The 21614-nt window shown below is 41.1% G+C and overlaps 1 protein-coding gene across 2 annotated transcripts; it reads right to left on the bottom strand.

Moving 5' to 3' along the window:
* Positions 1 to 16835: 16835 nt before the first annotated feature.
* Positions 16836 to 21156, bottom strand: LOC149845931 (trihelix transcription factor DF1-like). 2 transcript variants are annotated; one of them, XM_089996093.1, is made up of 3 exons: positions 20335 to 21156; positions 18109 to 19696; positions 16836 to 17729 (listed from the first exon to the last, which is right to left on the bottom strand). In XM_089996093.1, exons 1-3 carry the CDS (start codon positions 20760 to 20762, stop codon positions 17448 to 17450), a joined length of 2298 nt encoding a protein of 765 aa, XP_089852219.1. In that variant the 5' UTR covers positions 20763 to 21156; the 3' UTR covers positions 16836 to 17447. The 2 variants fall into 2 exon arrangements, with proteins under 2 accessions (XP_089852219.1, XP_089852220.1); XM_089996094.1 differs by having other exon boundaries at positions 16836 to 17725.
* Positions 21157 to 21614: the final 458 nt, after the last annotated feature.

Here is a 21614-nt window from a genome sequence, read left to right as displayed (position 1 = left end):
ACTGACTCACTCTTATCATTTTTTTGAAAGAGAATCAAAATTTTATTAAATCAAAGATGACATGATACATAAATACGTGCTTGCTCCGGGTTGCCCAAGTGAATAATTATTGTTGCCTTTAATTACTATTAACGACGACATTCTAGAGTTGACCGTTAGATACCGACTATATCAAATCATCATTTTTTAAAAAAAAAATGACAATATATAAATATTGTCAAAAATATTAATATAAGCCGACCATAAAATAACCATTGCATTGGGCGACAATATTTATCATCGTTTATATTATTGGCTATCATAAATCATATATAAACAATGATAAATATTATCGGCAATGATGTGTTTTCTTATAGTGTACATGACGACCTAAGGTAAACATATTCTTTAGATCCTTAACATAAAAACATGTAGGATGAAACTCAAATATGCATTTATTATCATGAGTGAAACAGACTTCTAAGAGAAGATTTTTCTTAATTTAAGGAGCGAGAAGAACATTCTTTAAAACAAATGATCTATCTTTAAAAGAAATATTAATTTTACCTGATATGGTTATGGGAATGTTAGCACCATTATCTACCATAACTATTTCTGGACCTTGGTATTACACTTTTTTCGTCATATCTTCTCCTTCTGTGGTTACATGATGAGTTTCTCTAGTATTTGTGTACTAGTTGGAATTTTCAACTGACGGCATTTTCAAAACCATAGCAAAAACCTTAAGAATATCCTAGCAAAATTATTTCTTCGACCGCAAAACTAACAAATGACCCCTCGTTGATTGGTAGTCCCCTTATCCTCTACACACCACAACCTCTACCTTGGTTATTTCTTTTAAGGAATTCACGACCGCCAAAATTTTTAAAGTTTCTGCACTGACCTCTACTGCCACTTCTTCTTCCTCTGAACCGCTCAAAGAACCCTTGACCACGACTCCTTCAGATCTATCTTGAGAGGATCTTTGATTTAATAATTAAATCATTTTTTCTTTATTTATAAACATATCATATAATCCATAAAATGAAGGAAGCTTCTCAAGAGTAGTCACAATAGAAACAAAGCTTTCATATTCTTGGGTGAGACCATTCAACATGTAATGAATAAGATCAATATTAGAAACAATTTCATTAACAACACTTAGAGAATTTAATATGGTTCAGATATTTTGTCATGCACTTGTCTTCTTTACTAACATCCTGGAGGTTGATTGAGCAACCTCAGTCACAATCACCTTAATACATAATATATCTTAGGGCTAATTGGTCTGGCCTAATCTATGCAAAAAAATCAGTATCTATCGAACAAGTTTCACCTTCTTTAGTCACACTCAGATATTGATTGAGAGCAAGATATGTCCCATCAACAAACTTAATTAAATCTTGGTTGATCATCGTAGATTCAATTTGTTATCACCATAACAAGTAATTACTACAATAAAGTTTTATCGATAGAAATCTCAAAAATGCATTCATGAATCGCTACATTAGGAACCAGAGAAGAACTCAATTTGACCAGTTCACACACACCAACACAGCATGGATCAAATAGACTTTTTAACTGACTCCTACTTCATTCAATGCAAATAACAAAATGAGATCTTGACTGACTCCTACTATATTCAAATCAAATTACAAAGTGAGAACCAATGAGGTTACCCCACGGTTTCACACCAACCGGCAACTGACCTTCACAATTTCACGTTACAAGAGAAGATAAAAATAAGAAAGGTTTTAAACATTGGTAAAAAAAAAAACTTTTTATAAAACAAATGTGCAGTAACAATCTGAGTTTGGTAAAAGACAAACCGTAAAACTCATCCCACACAGTTAGTGGAGTTGATCAGGCACCACTAACTGCGTGGTGGAATACGGGTGAGGCCTACTTGGCCATCAGCCTTATCTATAAAGCTAAAACGGGGAGTACACCCAGCTTTGACCTTGCGGAAAAGGATGCCTCTTGTAGGTTTTGAACTCGTGACATTCCGTCAACTTGGTAGGGCGTGCCCCTGCTGAAGGAAACACTTTTTTTCAATTGAACCAATTTCTCTCTTCTAAACATTTAAAAAATATCTAGCTATTAGAGTTATATTCCATTCAAAAATATGCAGGAGCCGATATTATCATTTATGTATCTTATGTCTTTTCCACGATTGACTAAGGGTCCATGCAAATATGGACAATTTGGTCATTTATTTGTATTTCCATTTTGTCTATCATATATTGTGATAAGCCAATCTTTATCCACCCAAAAAAGAAATCTTTCTAAACAAGTCAACCTATTAAATGCAATCAAGATGTAACATTATTGAATGGTTTGAAGTTCACTAGCATTAGGGGTGGCAATCAAGGCGGGTTGGCAGGTCGGGTCAGCATACCTCAACACGAACCCAACCCGTTTATTAAATGGGTCGGCTGTGGCAAACACGAACCTGACCCATTTATTAAATGGTTAATCCAACCTGACACGGTTAACCCTTTTAATAAACGGGTCGGGTCAGGTAAATGGGTTGATGGGTGAGCGGGTTGGCGGGCAGGTTGGTGGGTCAGGTTCGAGTAAACGGGTTGGTGGGCAGGGCGGGTCGGGTAAATGGGTTGGCGGGTCGGGTTCGGGTAAACGGGTTGACCTGCCCGCCTAACCCGTTTATTAAACGGGTCAGCCGGTTTGGCAGGTTGGCATACCCCTAACACGAACCCAACCCGTTTAATAAATGGATTAGGCGGGTTGACCCGTTTAAGTCAAACCCAAACCCGGCTAAGAAGCGGGTTGACAGGTCGGGTTGGCGGGTCGTGTCAGATTTTGCCACCCCTAACTACCATGGTGATCCTGTGACCACAAATCTTAATTAAGGTGTTGAAAACCTACATGAAAATATAATTGTACTGTACACATCTATTAAGCTAGTCCTATAAGTAATAACAAACTTTAAAATATCAGCAATTTCACTAAATATTGTTCTCTCCAAAAAAAAATTTGTGAATGAAATTCAGAATTCCATTTTTTAGTTAACATCCTAATCCACTAGGACAAGCCATTCCATTGCACTGATAATTATGATATTTGCATTGCAGTTATAGGAGAGATGCATCAAGTTAGTGCCTTGAGGTTTTACTATCCACCCATTTATTCCAAAACTAGTTAGAGCTTGCCATGCTTTAGGTAATGCAGCCCGATCTACGAAGGAGTCACACCAATTTACTTCATCAAGTGTATAAAACGTGAAAGGCACTCCTACTTTTTCTAATCTAGGTTAGAAAAAACTCTACACCTTAAAAAATATCTTTCCCCTACTGAAATTCTTAGCATTCACATATTTTTTTGGTAAAGGGGATCCACATGCACCATTAGGGTTTTGTCCTTCAAAATTTATTGTGCTCTCATTAGTTAAATGCAAAGTGCTGAAAGGACAACGAAGATTGCATCCCATGTGAACAGTTTGTATTAATATTCCCATAATAAAATTGAAAGGTCACAAAGAGCTGCCATATGTGCATCCTAAATAGCTCTCTCTCTCTCTCTCTCATATATATATATATATATATATATATATATATATATATATATATATATATATATATATATATATATATATATATATATGAGAGAGAGAGAGAGATTGCGCTGTATCATCTAGTAAAAACGAGCCTTAACATTTTTATACTTCTTTTACGCAAAGCAGGTTATATGTCCCCCCCCCCTCCCCCGAACAGGGGAGTTAGCTACATCTCATGTTCGGGGGTCCCAAAGAGCACCACGTATGTAATCATGTGCATCTCGTATCCTCATGTTTGTCAGCATTAATTAGCGTTGGAGCTTGATGCGATTGCAAAGACTTAAGTACCCTCTCATCCATTGGTGCAAAAAAAATGACGATTCTTGAAAAGAAGTGGTTGTAAAGACAAAAATGCCCTTCATTCAAAAAAGAAAAAACAAATAGTTCAAAAAAAGGACAAACATGTCCTCCATCTAGAAAGTCAAGGATGATGTTGACTCTTCAAAGTTGAAAAAATGACAAAAATGCCCTTCATTCAAAAAAGAAAAAACAAACAGTTCAAAAAAAGGACAAACATGTCCTCCATCCAGAAAGTCAAGGATGATGTTGACTCTTCAAAGTTGAAAAATGACAAAAATACCCTTCATTCAAAAAAGAAAAAATAAACAGTTCAAAAAAAGGACAAACATGTCCTCCATCCAGAAAGTCAAGGATGATGTTGACTCTTCAAAGTCTACCCAGTGAAACGAACCTTAATCGTTTCGTCGATGGTAATTCGACGAAACGATGGTGAGTCGACGATCCGATGGTGAGTCGGCGATCCGATGGTCATCCGACGAAACAAACTTATTGTAGCATCATTCAACTTGATGAGTTATGGAGCCTGATTCATAGTTTTTGCCCTTACAGGAGGGGATTTGGGGGCTCCTCCCAGTGTGGGTAACATCATTCAACTTGATGTGTTGTGGAGCCTGATTTAGAGTTTTTGCCCTTACAGAAGGGAGGTCCGGGGGCTCCCCCCCCCCCCCCCCCCCCTGGCGCGAATCCCGATGCGCGGTCAGCGGGCGGGGGTCCAGGGGGGGCGCCCCTGGCGGGGGGCAGCGCCCTCTGGACCAAACCTTTTTTGGGCCTTCCAACAACGATTTATAGTATTATCGGGCTTTCCTACAACAATTTGTAGTATTTTCGGGTCTTTTGCAAATCGCTATAGCGATTTGTAGTGTCTTCCGCAAATCACTATAGTGATTTGTAGTGTCTTCCGCAAATCGCTATAGCGATTTGTAGTGTTATTCAGTAAACAAATCGTTGTAAATCGCTACCCGAATTAGGACCAACTTGTCAGGGCCATATCTCCCTAACCGAAGGTCATATTTCAAATTCGTAAAAAGTGGTGTCTTCGTTATTGAGTCTAGTTTATTCTTGTAAATTTTCAGCGATTTCTATTGTCATTTCATTCCCCATTTTAACTAAAACCAGACCCCTATTATTCTGTGTTTTTTGAGTTGCACAACACCATTCTCGCTTGACATCCACATCTTGATTCTGGCATGCTCCTTGTTGGATTTTTCATTGATTTCTTCCAACCTTGCTTGGAACAAAAATATGTCTTTCTCACCACGATACCCTGTGCATTTTTTGACCACGACACCCGGGACCCGTGCTTGGGGGAGCCCCCAGACCCCCTCCTGTAAGGGCAAAAACTCTAAATCAGGCTCCACAACGAACAAGGGAGTTAGCTACATCTCCTGTATGGGTAAAACTCTGATGTTACCCATGCTGGGAGGAGCCCCCAAACCCTTCTCCTGTAAGGGCAAAACTCTGAATCAGGCTCTACAACGAATCAAGTTGAACGATGCTATCCACGTTGGGAGGAGCCCCCAAACCCTCCTCCTATAAGAGCAAAAACTATGAATCAAGCTCCGCAACTCATCAAGTTGAACGATGCTACAGTCATTGTGCAGGTCAGTCGGTGTTTGATGGAGCAATATAGGATCGTCTGTTGGATATGCACAAAAGTAGAGAGAGAAGGGAGAGAGAGTGAGAGGGTTGATGTTCATGGCCTTCTCTAGGGAGAACTCTTTGCCTCCCTTGATTTCTTCTCTAGAGAGAGAGAGAGAGGGTTTTACAGTGTTTTACGGAGAAAGAAGAAGAAGACTTTGAAGAGTCAACATCATCCTTGACTTTCTGGATGGAGGACATGTTTGTCCTTTTTTTGAACTGTTTGTTTTTTCTTTTTTGAATGAAGGGCATTTTTGTCATTTTCTCAAACCATCACTTTATGAGAAGAATAACAAGAAAGGGTACTGAAGTCTTTGCAACCACACCAGATTCCAATGCTTAGTGATGTCAACATACACGGGAATATGAGCCCCATGTGCTTGTATACGTGGTGCTCATTCAAAGCCCCGAACACAGACGTGGGATTCAGTGAATCATCCGGGGGAACATACACCACCCTCTCTCTTTTACGAATCAAGCCGGCCCTACAAACATTAACCTGGATAGTTGATTGGTGTGTCTAATAATTGCATTATCTAAGCAGATTAATTTTTCAAGAGCTTTAAAATCTGATGCCGACATTGCACCTAACTTTTACGATTCAAGGAACCATATTTTTACGTGCACCAAGAAACGGCGCTTAACAAAACCATGCTGAGTACATCTGTGGTGATCGATTGATTAGATAAAGCTCTGATCATAGTGACAAAAGTTCAAGACGGTAAAATATCGGCAGTCGAAATTTCGCAAAATACAGTAAAAAAAAAGCTTGCATTTTTTGGGCAAAATATCAGCAGTAATAAACAAACTAAAAATTTTAAAATTATTCTTTTATCAAGAAATATAAATAAAATATATTTAAAAATAAAGGCACATGATTCTTTCACGATAAATAGTCATTAAAAACATAAATGTCGTGTCTAAAATACGATATTTATGCTTTCATGGAAAAACGTGATATTTTTTAAAATATCGATAAAAATTGATGTTTAAAACGTTTACCTAATTTTTTGCGATATTTTTGCAAAATTTTCATAAATATCACGATATTTGTCACACTAGCTCTGACACGTCTCTTTGCTGCTGGAGGTTACGGTATGGTGCAACGCTGGAAAAGTGGGTTGGATCCATATCTCAGTAGTGTAACCCTTTCAGTGATCCAAATCCAGCTCAATCCTACGCAACCGAGTCTAATTACTGTGAAAGCAAATGACAAAAAGGATATTTTCTTTGTTCCAAAATCATTTAAGTACGAGTTGGATCGATTCACATCAAGAATCCATTTGCTTGATCCATCCTAATTTTTGGTGTAATCAAATCCTTCTTCAACTAGACAGGCGGAAACCAGGCCCAATTGGGTATAGGACCCGATCCAGAACTACACTACCAAACCATCACATTAGTCCCCTATTGTAGTGACAAACATCTTAAACGATAACTTAACGGCCGTGAAAACTTCGTGTGATATATATATATATATATAGATCTGCAAACTTCAACAAAAATAAATTAAAACAAGAAACTAATGAGAGAAAATAAAACAGCCAAATATTTTAGCGATAATATACCAATATAGGCACAAATATCTCACGATAAAATCACAATAACGATAGTATTGTAATGTTTTGAGAATATCACAAGACAGTTTCGCTGCTTAAAACTGCGAATAATATCATCTTTTTTTTTACGATATTTTCAGAATATCTCCGATATTTATCACAATGATTGGCTCCACTGTGGTGCCCAAAACGATGAAACCTGCGGCTCGTGAGTGAACGAGCCAAATTGTGATACCGGATCTGGTACAATGTCCCAGTCCCCGATTTTTAATGATTGCCAGGGCATTTCTGTTATTTCCAATAACTTCGTCATCTCGTGGGACTCTGTATCGACGTCTTGGGCCCACTCCAACAACGACACATGCATGTTTCCCACAATAAAAGAAATTGAAGGGCAATTATGTCATTTTGTAAGATGGTGAAATGGACGGCGATTGGTGCGGGGGTGCCCGAGAGATGGACGGGCACAAGAGTTTGGAACGACAGACAAATGTCCAAAGATGGGAGAGAGGTGCAGTTACATTGCCTACTTTGAGTGTGCCGCTACACCTGACTGCCCTCTTTTGCATAATATAGGGTACAGCCTGTCGGCTGTGGGGCCAACAGAAGACACAGAGGGTACAGCGGCACACTAAAGTGTACAATGTGATCTGCAGTCGTTTGGGAAAACTTGTCACTTGTGTAATTCAAGCACAATGCTTCGTATGAGAATGTTTAGCACAAATTAGGCTATAGAAGCGGGTTGGATATATAGATCGGGCCATACTTGAATTTGGATCTCATATTAAAGTCCCAGTTCTGGTTATAATTAGAGTATTTGTGGCATTGAATCTGCAAAGCCTATTGATTTTCGTGATAAAACCTGTCGGGTAATTAGACTTAAATCCGTTTGCATTTGCTTGTCTGATTCATATCCAGACCCAAATAAACCAGAAGATATTTATACCCGATCCAACAATGTGGATCGGTTCTGGTTCAGTTTGGGTTTTGAAAAGCTGGGCCCCAACTATTTGAATTGCGCCAGTTGCAGCCTTATCAATGGATCATGGACCTGGTTGCAGGGGTTTGGTGGTGAAACAGTGAGAACATATCAGGTAATATGGCAAAACACTTTTCATCCGTGATTTGGCATCTCCACCGTGCATCCTGGCGATCAACAGAAACAATTACCATTGACGATATCGTGGGTCGGGCCCACAATCCGTGCAATGAATGGTGGAGAAGAATGTTATGGTCCGAGGGTATAAACGTCTAATTAAACACAGAAAATGTGTTGTGCATATCACCTGATCCTGGCTTGCAAGCAGTGGGTAACAAAGAGGGGAAGGGGATTGGCAGAAAATTGGTAGCTGCCTTTCACTTTTTGAGTTTACCGCCAGCCTACTACCAGTAAATAAGTGTTTTTGTGTTGTTTTTAGCAAATCTGATCTTTTAGTTGTGTTCAGCATGGTCGATTTGCTAGGAAATGACACTTGGATAATATTTTTTCAATAAAAAAACATATTTTTTAAGCATTGAATATTTTTTTTAAATTGTAGACCATCAAATTTTAAATCTTGTGAAAACTTACCTGTGTGTTGGAATCGGACGATCCAAGAGTCGATTCCTATAAAATCAAGCTTGATCTTGAAAAAAAAAAAGTAGATAAAACCCTTTCAAAACCTGATAGGCTGGCTGTAGGCATAGTGACAAATGTTAAAAACCCCAAAAATCTCGTTTTTCATAAATCTTGCATTGTTTGGCAAAATCTAGGCAATAAAAAATAAATTAAAAATTATAAAAAATATGTTTATAAGAAAATATTAACAAAAATAATTTAAAACAAAAACACAGTTGTTTTCACAATAAATAGCCTCTTAAAACGCAAATATCACGTTCAAATCGCAGTATTTAAGTTTTTTTTTCATAAATCTTGTGATATTTTGAAAATCTCACTAGAAATTTACCATTTTAAACTTTCAGGCAATCTCTCACTATATTATCACGAGATTTTCATAAATCTTGAGATATTATCATGAGATTTTCATAAATCTCGCGATATTTGGCATTATGGCTGTAGGCTAGAAAAGTAGTACTACGTAGCTACTCGGGGATTGGTACATTATCTTGGACATGCAGGTTACCACTTTTTTGTATTGGGGTAAGATGAGAATTAGTTGTTCACCATTGATTTTTTATTTTTTGAACTTGTTTAGAGAGAGAGAACCAAGGAGAAGTGGCCTAGTTCTTACTTGCTCAACCATATGCTCTCTAATAAATCTTAGCTCATCCAAGATGCATGAGAAAGGCCACGCCTTTCCCATGGCATCGTTAAAGGGTGAGGGAGGAGGGGGTCATCATTGTTGTCAGTATCGGAATCAGACATGTATCATTTGGCCAACGATTCAGGTGAATCGACCAAAAAATTAACTAAAAAATATTATGTGTCAATGAGAATGTGACACGTGTTAAAGATATTAAAATAATAATAAAAAATTTTAAGTTATTTTTTATATTTATTAAAAATAGCTAATTCAGTTCAGTATTGTACCAATTCAGGCCGATATGCATCGATACTGACAACAGTGTGATTCACCAACAGTCTAGCACTCCCCGCCGATTCATCGTCTAAATCATCGATGAATTGGCAACCATGATTTAAATTGAAAATCGTTGGATCACTAAGTCGTAGATTAAATGGGCATTTTACACGACGATACATCGCCCTGGGTGGAGAGAGAGAGAGAGAGGTATATTAACAAAATTTATTATATTTTATGATATATTATAACAATTCAAATTTATTTATAATTTTATTAATAAAAAATCATGTAAAAACTTATAAATAAAAAACAAAATTTGTAGAACATTGAAAATGTTTCATGCATGACCAACTTTTTATAAAGTAATATTAATTTAACAAATTCAATGATGTGAATTTTCAATTATTTTCAATTTCATTATTTATTAAAATAAAGATTCAATAAATGCATAGTTAGTAAAGCTTTTATTTATTTATATGTTTTAAAATTTATCTACATATAGTTTTTTAGGACAATTCAAAGTTTTTTTTTTATATTTTTATTTTTTATTTTGGATATTAGCTACAAATAGTTATTAACATGTACGCATGCTTTTGCCAATTAATCATGAATTAAGATTTTACCAATTAATCACAATTCAGAGATGATGCAGGAGCGGAGCATAAGACCTGGTCCATAAAGATCTATGTGGATCTAATTTACTATATGATTTTTATTTGGATTTCTCATTTAGAATTTGATTTTCTTATGTAATGGATTCATGTCAGATCCAAAGTAGCCTAGTGTTTATTGTGTTTTCCTACAAATACGCGTTATAGGGATTTCTGAAAAAAAGGTTGAATGAGATAAATCAATTACTCTTCTTCTTTAATCTCATGTTTTTCCTTTTATTTTTTGTTTTATGGTCTTTTTCTTGTATTTTCTTATTTTTCTCGATTTATGTGTATAGAAGTAGTGTAACAAAGACTTTTCTTATAATTCGAGCCCTCTAAATTTACATCAATTGGTATCAGAGCCACACTATATTTGATTATTTGCAATGTCGTGCAATTCGAGAAGCTGATGAAGAGAAGCAATTGAAGTGCATATGGTTCGTGTCGAGACACATGTCTGCGATGTAAAACAACAAATCAGCGAGATGAAGCAAAACATTGCATTGTTGGTAGCGATGTTCAGAATGCAGTTTAAGGCACACACGAAGCCTGCCCTAGACAGACTTCAGCCAAATCCTCTTGTAACCAAGCAAGGTGTGGGAGATGCACCTTGCCTTGCACTTCTCCTACACATCCACGCTCAACATGATTTGCTCGTATGCGAGGTCGTTGCTCCCCAAGATATACTATGTGTGGTTGCTCAGCATACACCAGGTGGATGCAACACCATGCGATGAGTATCATCGCGAAGAGGTTGGGTTGGGCGAAGCCCCCACTGAGGAAGGAGGTGGTGGAGTACATGTCGGATGTCGACTCCCAGATGTGGAGCATGCGTCAGACCAAGGCCAAAAAATTTCAGCTGGCAAAACTGCCATCACTAGTCGGGTGATTATCACCGACCCCTCGCCAGATGCGCAAAGTTGACAGGAAGTCCTCCCACCGCTGGAAAGTCATCTTCCTTAGCCACCTGAGGTGGAGGGGTCTCTCATCCTCTCTTATCTTATGCGGGACAGTCGGGCCACCCAAGGGCGGCTCACCGGCCAAGAAGAATCCAGTGGCCCTTTGCTGGCCATCCCTGGCCAGCGATACCTCAGTCCATTGGTCATCATGCCCATTCAGCCTCTCACCCTCTCTCGTCTTAGGTGGGATGGCTGGTTCACCCAAGGGTGACTCTCTGGCCATGAAGAATTCAGCAGCACATCGGGCTACTGGCCACCATGCCCATTCAGGCCTCACCGATGGCGGAAGAGGGCCTAGGGTTTCCTAACCCTAGGTCATTCAACCCCTTCCCATGAGAGAGAGAGAGAGGATCGGTTTTCTCCCTATGCCAACCTAAAACCTGGTTTGCACTCATTTGAGACTGGTTCAGTTCCATTTTGGACTGGTTACAAGGTGGATAAGACCCGTTTCAACCCAGTTCTCACTGGTTCTCAAGTCTAGAACCAGTCATCATTAATTTTGGACGTTGATCCACCTCTTTCTTACTTAAATCCAGTCAAGTTTGGTTCAAACTCTTTCGTGGATCAAATCTAAATCCATGTCTTTAGTCCTACTTTTAAATGCCCAACCCAAATCCAAATTTCATCTTTATCATTTGACCAAAGTCCTACCCTAACTAGGGGTTTCAACGACTCTGGTTTAACCCTACCCAACCCGAATCAAACCCCATAGGGTTCGGTTATAATGACAAATAAGAAGACCCAATTTAAACATGAGTCTAGATCCGAAGGTCCGATTAATATATGGACCCAGGTATAGTTTGTGAAATTTTATACCAGACCCAGGCTTGACCCGAGTTTCGATTAAGACCCACAAATTTTTAATGTAAAAATGCTAAAAAATATTATTTTATTGGGTATGGTTCGGGTCTGGTTCATGAAGTTCTTATCGGGTCCAAGTATGGTTTCTCTTATAGTAGATCTGATTAGACCTAGGTCTGAACTCGATACCATACCCAAAAATCTGGTCCAAGTTTCACTACAAGAAAAATGTTAATTAGCGACGGAAATTTGCGACGAATTTTTTTCGTCGCAAATTAGCGACAGATTAGCTAGAGAAAACTTTCTGAATGAATCCGTCGCTAAGTAGCGACGGATTAGCGATGAAAGTTTTTTCATCGCTATTCCATCGCTAATTAGCGACGAATTAACGACAATAATTATTTCGTCGCTAATTCTCAATACAAGAAAAACATTTTAGCGAGGGATTTAGCGAGGGAATTTTTCCGTCGCTAATTAGCGACGGATTAGCGACAGAAAATTCCGTCGTTAATCCGTCGCTAATTTTCGATTTAAACCGAGCGCGAAATTTTCCCTCTCTCTCCGTTCAAAATTTAAATCGATCGCGCTCGATTTAAACCAAGCGACGTCGGAGAACGCGTTGGAGAGCATGTACATGAGAGTGGAGGACGGCGACGTCGGAGGACAGTCGGCGATCGTTGGAGGATGTCGACGCCGGTTCACGGAGGACGACAACGCTGATTCACGGAGGACGGCGACGCCGGAGGATAGCGACGCCGGAGGATGGCGACGCCGGAGGATAGCGACGCCGGAGGACGGTCGACAATCGCTGGATGATGTCAGCGCCGGTTCACGGAGGACAACAATGTCAGTTCACGGAGAACGGTGACGGCGGAGGACGGTCGACGATCGCTGGAGGACGTCGGTGCCGGTTCATGGAGGACAATGACGCCGATCCACGGAGGATGACGGTGACGCCGGTTCACAGAAGATGACGATGTCAGTTCATGGAGGACGGCGACGCCGGAGAGCACCGGTTCATGGAGGACGGCGACGCCGGTTCGCGATGAGGCAGAGCGATCGTTCTGTGCATGCAATGCCTGTCGGGTGCGGTATAAGTCCGGCTTAGTGCTGCCGGAATACCGCCAGACAAGGATCATTTTTTTTTTTATTTTTTTTTTAAAATTTAGCGACAGATTAGCGACGGATAATATCCGTCGCTAATCTGTCGCAAATTAGCGACGAAATTAACGACAGATAATTTTTTTCGCTAATTAGCGAGCAAAAATTCGCGATGGCCTCTATCCATCGCTAATCCGTCGCTAAACAGTTTAGCAATGACTTAGCGACAGATTAGCGATGGATAGAGGCCGTCGCTAATCCACGGTTTTCTTGTAGTGTTTGGTTCCACCTGGGTCTGAACCTATTCTGACCCGTTCACACCCCTAACCCTAGCACAACATAAAAACTTGGACCCAATTAGAGACTGTTTGGATTTACTTAAACCCAAAGATCCAACCCTAGACCCAATCCAATGTGACCTTCCATAAACCCTATCCATATCCAAATATATTCAAGATCCAAACCTTAATAACCAAACCCAAGAATGTCCTATATCCATATTCTACAACCTAAACCCATTTAAATCAGATCAGTATGGGCTTCCACAAATAGCTATAAATGATGTACCTTCCGAGTGGATCCTGGATCCAAATTTTATTTTAGTCATATGTTATAGATTTGTTTGACCATCTTGCTTGGTCTAACCGATTTGTAGTGTGGTATAAGTTTTTGGCTAGGAATTGTGGGTGTATAGCCCACAAGGTAGAACAAGATTGGAAAAGCGCAAGCGAGATCCAGACTTGACGACAAGTCTTCTTCAACCCGAAGAGAATGATGTAGGAGCAGAGCAGAAGACCCAGTCCATAAAGATCCATTTGGATCTATTTAGTTTAGGATTTTTATTTGAATTTCTTATTGAGAATTAGATCGTTTTATGTAATGCATCTATATTGGATCCAAAGTAAACCTAAGGTTTATCTTGTTTCCCTATAAATAATCATTACAGAGATTTTCTAAAAAAAAGATTGAATGATATAAATCAGTTGCTTTTTTTCTTTAATCTTTTGTTTTCCTCTTTATTTATTGTTTTTTGGTCTTTTTTCTCATGTTTTTTCTGTTTTTCTCAATTTTGTGCGTAGGAGCAACGTAACATAGGTATTTTTCATAAATGAAACCCTCTCGATTTACATCAAGTTTGCATGCCCAAGTAACCGATTTCTATCTCAATTAATCACGATTTACTTAAAAAGAGGGCAATGCTCGAGCAATTGCGAGGACCAGTTTGGGCTCTCTCTGTTCACCCATACACTTTAAAAATACTGAAGGGCACTACAGTCACCATAAAAAAGAAAAAGCAGTACCAGACACTCTGGGCCCACTCCAGTGATAGTGTAAAGATTTTTTTTTTTTTTTAATAATCGAAAATATAACTACCTCACTCACTCTGGAGCTCATTGGTGTAAAATTTTTTTAACCCACTCCCACGTGCAAAAACAACGGAGGCACGTGAGAACCATTAAAGCACAGTCAATCGTTGCAAATAGTGCCTCAGCTATTGATAGAAAGCCTCGAACTTTTTAGTTATTGCATTGAAGTGCACTCTTTTTTCTTAATTCACTTCTAACACCCGTCTTAAATTTTAACAATCGTCTTTTACGAAAAAAGCATTCATATTGTGATGGACCATAGTTAGGGGTCTTTTTTTTTTTTTAATTTATAACCCAAAAAAAAACACACCCAGAATGAAGACCTGATCGTGTGGCTCATCATACCAAACCTACGGTCATCGTGTCGGCAACGTAAAATTCTAAGGCTAAGACCCTTGATCTCAAAGCCTACGCTAGCTATGCATTGGCTTGCGCAAAGGAGCAAAGCTCACGAGAATCGAACCTTAACTGCCCGTGTCTAGCGCGCGCAGTCAAGGCCCCACTCCACTAAGCCAACCCCCCTTGAGGCAACTATAGTTAGGGGTCTGAAATACGGATTTTAGGATATGAAAATAATGGAGTTGAATTTGGCATGATTTGAGATATCCAATTTAAGAAAACCACCAACATTATTATCTCACTTGATTGTGGCCAAACTCATCTCATCAGCCAACCATAGCCACTCGACGCCAATGTACTCATTTCGTTGGATAATTTTGATATTTTAATATAAAAAAAAACATTTTTATTAAAATAAAACCTTACAATAATGTCCGTGTCTACGTGTGGTTCACGTCTTAAGCAACGGAGACGTTCTCACCACCACCGAGATGTCTAATTTGGTCGCTAGAGAAAGCTGAAAAAGCACTGAAGGGAGTAGAATGTAATAAGGGAAAAACTGGACCCACTTTTCTTAAATAGGTAATAATTCGGGTGGCTAATTTGTAAATTAAGTGAGTGGGGATGAAGTGTGCTGGAGTCGATCCTAGGTCATGGAAGTCAGGCCCACGTCGGTGCAGTAGCAGAGGGCGCTTTGAAATTTGAAAAAAGAAAAAGAATTCCTCTCTCTCTTCCTCGAGAGCCTAATATATAAAAAAGTGTACCCAGTGCGATGCGAGGAGAGTGCAGTCCGGGGATGTTGCGCCTCGCGAGACAGGCGACTGCTGGGCTTCAGTGGCGATCCCAAGCTGATTCAAAACCTCCTGCTGCGTGCATCACTACCAAGAAAATAAAGAAACCCTCTCTCTCTATTCTATATAAAATAAAACTGAAGGTATTAGACTTTCTTTTTTTTTTTGTTTTAGGGGTTTTATGATAGGCCTAGGAAGACTTGTATGGAGATGATAGGAAAGGATATGAATGATTTGAAGACATGACATTGGATATAAATGATTGGAGGAAAAGGATTCATGTGGAAGACCCAAAATGAATTTCTTTTTTGGTTCATATCGCTGACCCCAATTGTTTTGGGATAAAGGCGTAGTTGTAGTTGTAGTTGTTGTTGTTGTATGATAGATCTTATCATGCATGATTTAGTGAGAATAGACTCTTGAATTATATTTTCTCGACAAAAATATATATTTTTATGAGTAAAGAAAAATTGAGATTTCATAGCCATTGATTTTGGATCACTCAAAAAACCTTTATACAGGTTAGATTCCGATGATTCAAAAGAGAGTTTCTACTAAACAAAACCTATATATCACAATCTACAGTGTCACATGTAAGAAAAAATATCAAAAAATATGATTTTTGAAGGAGCCTAATGAGGCAAAATGAGTCTGAATGAGCGTATTACTCTCTCTCTCTCTCTCTCTCTCTCTCTCTCTCTCTCTCTATATATATATATATATATATATATATATATATATATATATATATATATATATATATACATGGTGAAACTTTGGTTTCCAAGCCAAAAATTGAAAAACTCTACGTGGCCGGCGGTTTAGGTTCAAATTTCATGAGCCTCACTCCTAACAAAAGACATAGGGTGACTGACACTATGAAGGCAAGGAGCTTCCAAAGTTTTAAGTTATCTGGACAGTGATTGTAGGTATGACAGAAAGAGCCAGTGCGACTAGGTCTTTGATTCTAAGGTCGATTTTTTATGTAAATATAAAACAAAAAATCTGAATTTTTCAATTAAGATGATCGTACAAAAATTGTAAATTAGTTTTTAAAGGCAAACCGTAGTCAAATATTAAAGTTTTTTTTTTAGGAAAGAACAAGACAAATGATTAGAAATAAGGAAGACAAAAAATTGAAACAATAGAAAGAAGGAATTGACAAGAGAAGAAAATTTGATGCTTTTATTCTGTTTGGCTTCGTGATAATAAAAATAGACTGTCTACAACACTCTCAAAGAACAAAAAGGATGAAAGAGAGACGAGCAGAATCCTGAGCACAAAATGTACAAATACATTGGCAATTGGGGCATCAGAAAAATAAATAAATAAAGGAACGAGCTTCAATGGAGAACGATATCTCATCCCGTCCTCCATTTTTTTCTTCAGTTCTTGCCCCCCCTTTCCTTTTCCCCACAAGGAATGAAAGGAAAGAAAAGACAAATAAAAATAATATCAATTTGGAGATCCAACGACCACTGTTCCATCCCCTCCATTCTTCAAAAAGGGAGCCCTCCAACCTTCCTTTCCCTGGAATCTATTTTCAGAGGGGGATTTTCGTTTCCTTTTTCCCGTGTCTGTTTCTTCAGATAAGCTGTCCATCTTCCGATTCACTCTCTGTCGTCGATCTTCCAAATATCTTCTTATTGAATAAATAAATAAAATAGTTTTTTTTTTTTGAATCCATGAACATGATTCCTAAGACACGAAGAAGAAGGACTCGAGGGGGATTATTCTTGAGCCCGAATGTGAAGGATTTCAGCCTCAGAAAATAAGTACATATGGTACACTTCAAAGAAGAAGAAGAAGAATAAAGAAAAGAAATGACAAGAGAATGAGGAGGAGGAGGGAGAGTGGTGGTTGGTCATTGAACCATGGCGATGAAAGAACCAGTGTTTCCGGTGGAAGCAGGAGCGCCCTGCCTCGTTGTGTATTGCGCCTCGTAAGTGGCCGAGATCCGCCTCCTTGGCTGCTGCCTCTCCTCCTCCTCCTCCTCCTCGTCGTCGTCCTCCTCCTCCTCGTCGTCCTCCAAATCCTCTTCCTCGTCGTCGTCGTCTTTGGGCTCGACCATCTTGGCGTAGCCGTCCATGACCGCCAGGCGGTGCTGCTGCCGCTGCTCCATCAACTCCTTCACAATGTCTTCTGGCTTCAATTCAAAACCAATAATCAATCAACTCGGACCAACCAAAAACTAAAAGACTGAAACTTTGGATTGATAACTCGAAGAATTCCCGCTGGCTCTCTCTCGAACCATGATCGAAGGATCGAGAGGGAAAGGGTAGGTACGTCAAATCATAATAATCACAATGGTCATGATTTTTTTTTATGCTAAAGCTAAAAGCGTCTCCTTATCATTAGCATAAGATGACAGAAACTGTTTGACGAAATGACTGAATGAACCTCTCCTTCAACGAAAAACCCGATGAATGATAGCCCATTTTCGTCACTTCGTCTCTTTTGAGTTTCGCCTATCCCGAAGAGAGAGAGAGAGAGAGAGAGAGTATCTGCGTCACAATCTTTTTTACCTTCTTGGTCCCCACGCCGTTGCCTTCTTCCACCACGCTCGAGTAAAAGCCCGCTCCGTTGTTGCCCTTCTGGACCTGCATTGCCGACCCACCTTCGCCCCCACGCCTGTTCTCCCCGTCGCCGCTTTCCTTCTCCGGCGGTGCCGACGATATTGGCGCGGGCATGATCGCCAGAAAGTCGCCGCCGGCGCGCTGCTCCTGCAGACTCTTCTCGTGGGGAGACTCCAGGTCGGGCTTACTCGAGGAGTTGCCGCCACCGACGAACTTCTTGCGGTAGAGCTCGTCCAGTTGGTGGAAGTAGGGACACGTCTTCGAGTCTTCCGGCCGCTTCTTGTTGCTCTCCTTCACCTTCTTGAAGTACTTGTTGATGTTCTCCCACTTCTCCTTGCACCTCTTAGAGCTCCGCTTGTACCCCAGTTTCCCCATCTCCACCGAGATCTCCTCCCACAGCGGGCCCTTTGGCCCGGATTCCTGGTACTTCGATTCGAGCCCGCTGCGGAGATTGATCAGCGCGAGCACCTCTGCCTTCGGCCACCGGGAGCTCGCCGGATCGAAGCTTGTTGCCGCCGGCTCCTGCTCGTGAACTATGATATCGATGGTAGACGTGTGCATTGGCCTCGTTTCTAAAGCCTGTGGTGGTGGCTGCTGCTGCTGTTGGTGGTGCTGGTTGTGTTGCTGCGGCGGCGGCTGAATGGTCGGAATTGTAGTCTGAGGAGCAGTGAAAATGAGTGGAGCAGGCGGCAGTGGCTGTGGGGGAGGAGCGAGGTGGATGATTTGGCCCGTGAACTTTTGAAGGAAGGCGATCATGGCGGCATCCCTCGTCGCCGACATTGCACGTTCCTGAGCCAGAATGTCGAGCTCCCGGCTCAGCCTAGCCATCTCTTGGCGCTTCCATGCTTCCTCCCTTATCATCCTGTCTTCTTCCCTCTTCTCTATGGTCTCTAGAAACCTTTGTTGCAGCGCCACTTGCTTCTCCACAACCTGCTTCATCAGCCTTTCAAAGAAATTCATCATTTTTTGGGTGCTTGACTCGGAAGATCTCTTGCGTTTACGATGGCTTTGATCCTGACTGCCATCCGATGAATCTCCGGACGTGGAGGACCCGGATGATAGGCTGATGCTGCCGCTTAGATCGGCCGAGATCCTAGGCATGTTTTGTAGTGCAGGGACAGTGGAACGGGTCGGTTGGCTGGTAGCGATAGGGGTCGCAGCGGTGCTGCTGAGCTGAGGCTGCATCCTCGTGGTACTCACCATGGCACCACTTCCCCCAATTGGGGTGCTGTGAATTTTGTTTAACGCTGCTGGTGCTGACGCCATTACGGTGGTGGTGGCTACTGGTGCCGGTGCTGTTACGGTGGTGGTGGCTACTGGTGCCGATGCTGTTACGGTGGTGGTGATTACTGGGGTGGTGGCGTTGGCACTGCTGGTGGTGCCATGGAGCGCTTCCAATTGTGTGAAAAACCTATAGGCCTTCCCATCTTGCCGGCCTGCCCTCCCTTCTTTGGTCCTCTTGTAGTACTTGTGGACGTTCTCGAATTTCTCTTTGCATTTCTTGGCGCTTCTGTTGTACCCCAATTCGGCTAGCTTCCTGTGATTCACAAGCAAGAAGTAGGCATGACGATAGCCTATTGTCAAAGAACCAATCCAGGAGAAGGAATATTTTATTTCAATTTGGGTGCTCTCTCTCTCTCTCTCTCTCTCTCTCTCTCTCTCTCTCTCTCTCTTTCTTTGGACTGAAGATTGAAGGCGGGACAATGATAATTCTGATTGGTAGTGGATAGAGATGACGATAATGATGGTGATGATGAAATGACGAGGGTGACAGAAATGAGAGTTGAGAATAGCATCTCTCTAGCAACTGCTAACAGCAAACAGAGTCCCTTATGATCCGTGGTACGGTACAATTGAATCGTTACTAGTCTTTTTCTTTATTTCCCCCCCTTTTTTTCGGTATATCGGAACATGTACTAAAACCCCAACAGCACGGTTTTCCGTGAAGCTTCTTCGCTACCTGGATCTGTGAATCCCTTGGAGCCTAAATTCAACAGAGATAGAGAGAGAGTCTAGCACCAAAGTTTCTGTGCTCGTTGAATTGGTTGTAGGTCGACTGTGCACAGACAGTTGTGTCAATAAGGGGGATTGATGGGTCATGATCGCATTTAGAGAAGGCAGAAGGGAAAAGGGGAGGGGGGAGGAGGAATTCTATGGTGGTGAGGGGATGCATACCTTGATACGTCTTCCCAGAGGGGACCCTTGAGTGTCGCATCACGGAAAGCGGCGTCCATCTCGGACCTGATCTTCAAGAGGGCGAGTGTCTCCTGCCGCGGCCACCGGTTTCCAGTGGCTCCCCGCTCGGCCTCCTCCCCAGCCAGCGCCTCATCGTCCGGGAACCCACCTGCTGACACCAGAACCAATTCATCGAAATTGGTGGATCTGGAGGGCGGTCTCGAGCTGATGGGTGACGCGGCTTCAGGCAGGGCGTCCCCAGACTTCTGCTGCAAGTGCTGCTGCTGCTGGTCGAAGTGTGGGTTCTGAGGAGCCGCTAGGTCCTGCCCACCGGAAATTCCTATCACGTGGCCCCGTCCTCCGGCAGACCCTCCCACATACTGCGTCACTTCCGGCGTCACTCCATATGGAGACCCTCCTTGCTGCATATTTCTCCCTCCCCCTCTCCCTTCCCCCTCCCCCTTTTTTTACCTATATTGTCCACTCTCCTTTTTACAGGGAAACTAACGCCTCTCTTTCAGTCCTTTCCCAGAGAGAGAGAGAGAAGAAATCTACACAAAGTGGGGTGAAAGAAAGAAGAGTGGGGGGAAACAACTGCAAAGCTGAAAGGATGCCCAAAGAAATCAAGAAGTGAGAAGGGGAACGGGGGGGTGCAAAATAAAAATAAAATAAAATAAAGAAGAGGAAAAAGGGGGTGAGAAAATTAGAGAGATGGTTGACGCTGGAGATAGAGAGAGGAAGGGTGGCGATGGTGATGATGATGATTGGTGGTGGTGGTGGTGATGGCCCCAACTTATTAAAAAAATGAGATGCTGCGTTGTCAGCGAGCTTACTTTGCAGTTAATAATAGTTAAAACCGAAAGCAGCAGCACAAACCCTGATATTATATGCATGTCCGAACCGAAACCCTGCCCGTCCCTACCTCCTCAATGTATCGAATATACTTACAAGAGCGGAGATAGAGGATAAAAGAAACACCACACTCAGCTCACTCATTAAACCCTCGCCTCCACAAGGCAAAAAAAAAAAAAGAACCCTACAAAATTTTTACTAGATCATTTTAGTCAGGAACCCTACAAAATTTTTACTACTCGTTCATTTTTAGACAGAAAAAGAGGGTAAAACGGGAAATGCGGGTTAAAAATTGGAGGAATGTCGCGTTGAAGAAGGCAGACAGGAACACACTGAAAAACTGTAGCATGGGCCCCATCACTGGAAGGTGAGGAAGTCTGAGTTTGCTTGCCCGAAGAGTGTAGCGGATCCCATGCCAACTGCCGTGG

Source organism: Nuphar pumila, chromosome 2 (genome assembly GCF_984573655.1).
Source record: "Nuphar pumila chromosome 2, dmNupPumi1.hap1.1, whole genome shotgun sequence".
In the NCBI taxonomy this organism is placed as follows: Eukaryota; Viridiplantae; Streptophyta; class Magnoliopsida; order Nymphaeales; family Nymphaeaceae; genus Nuphar; species Nuphar pumila.
The sequence above is the reverse complement of the archived record's forward strand: the minus strand, read 5'-3'. Positions and strand labels throughout refer to the sequence as shown.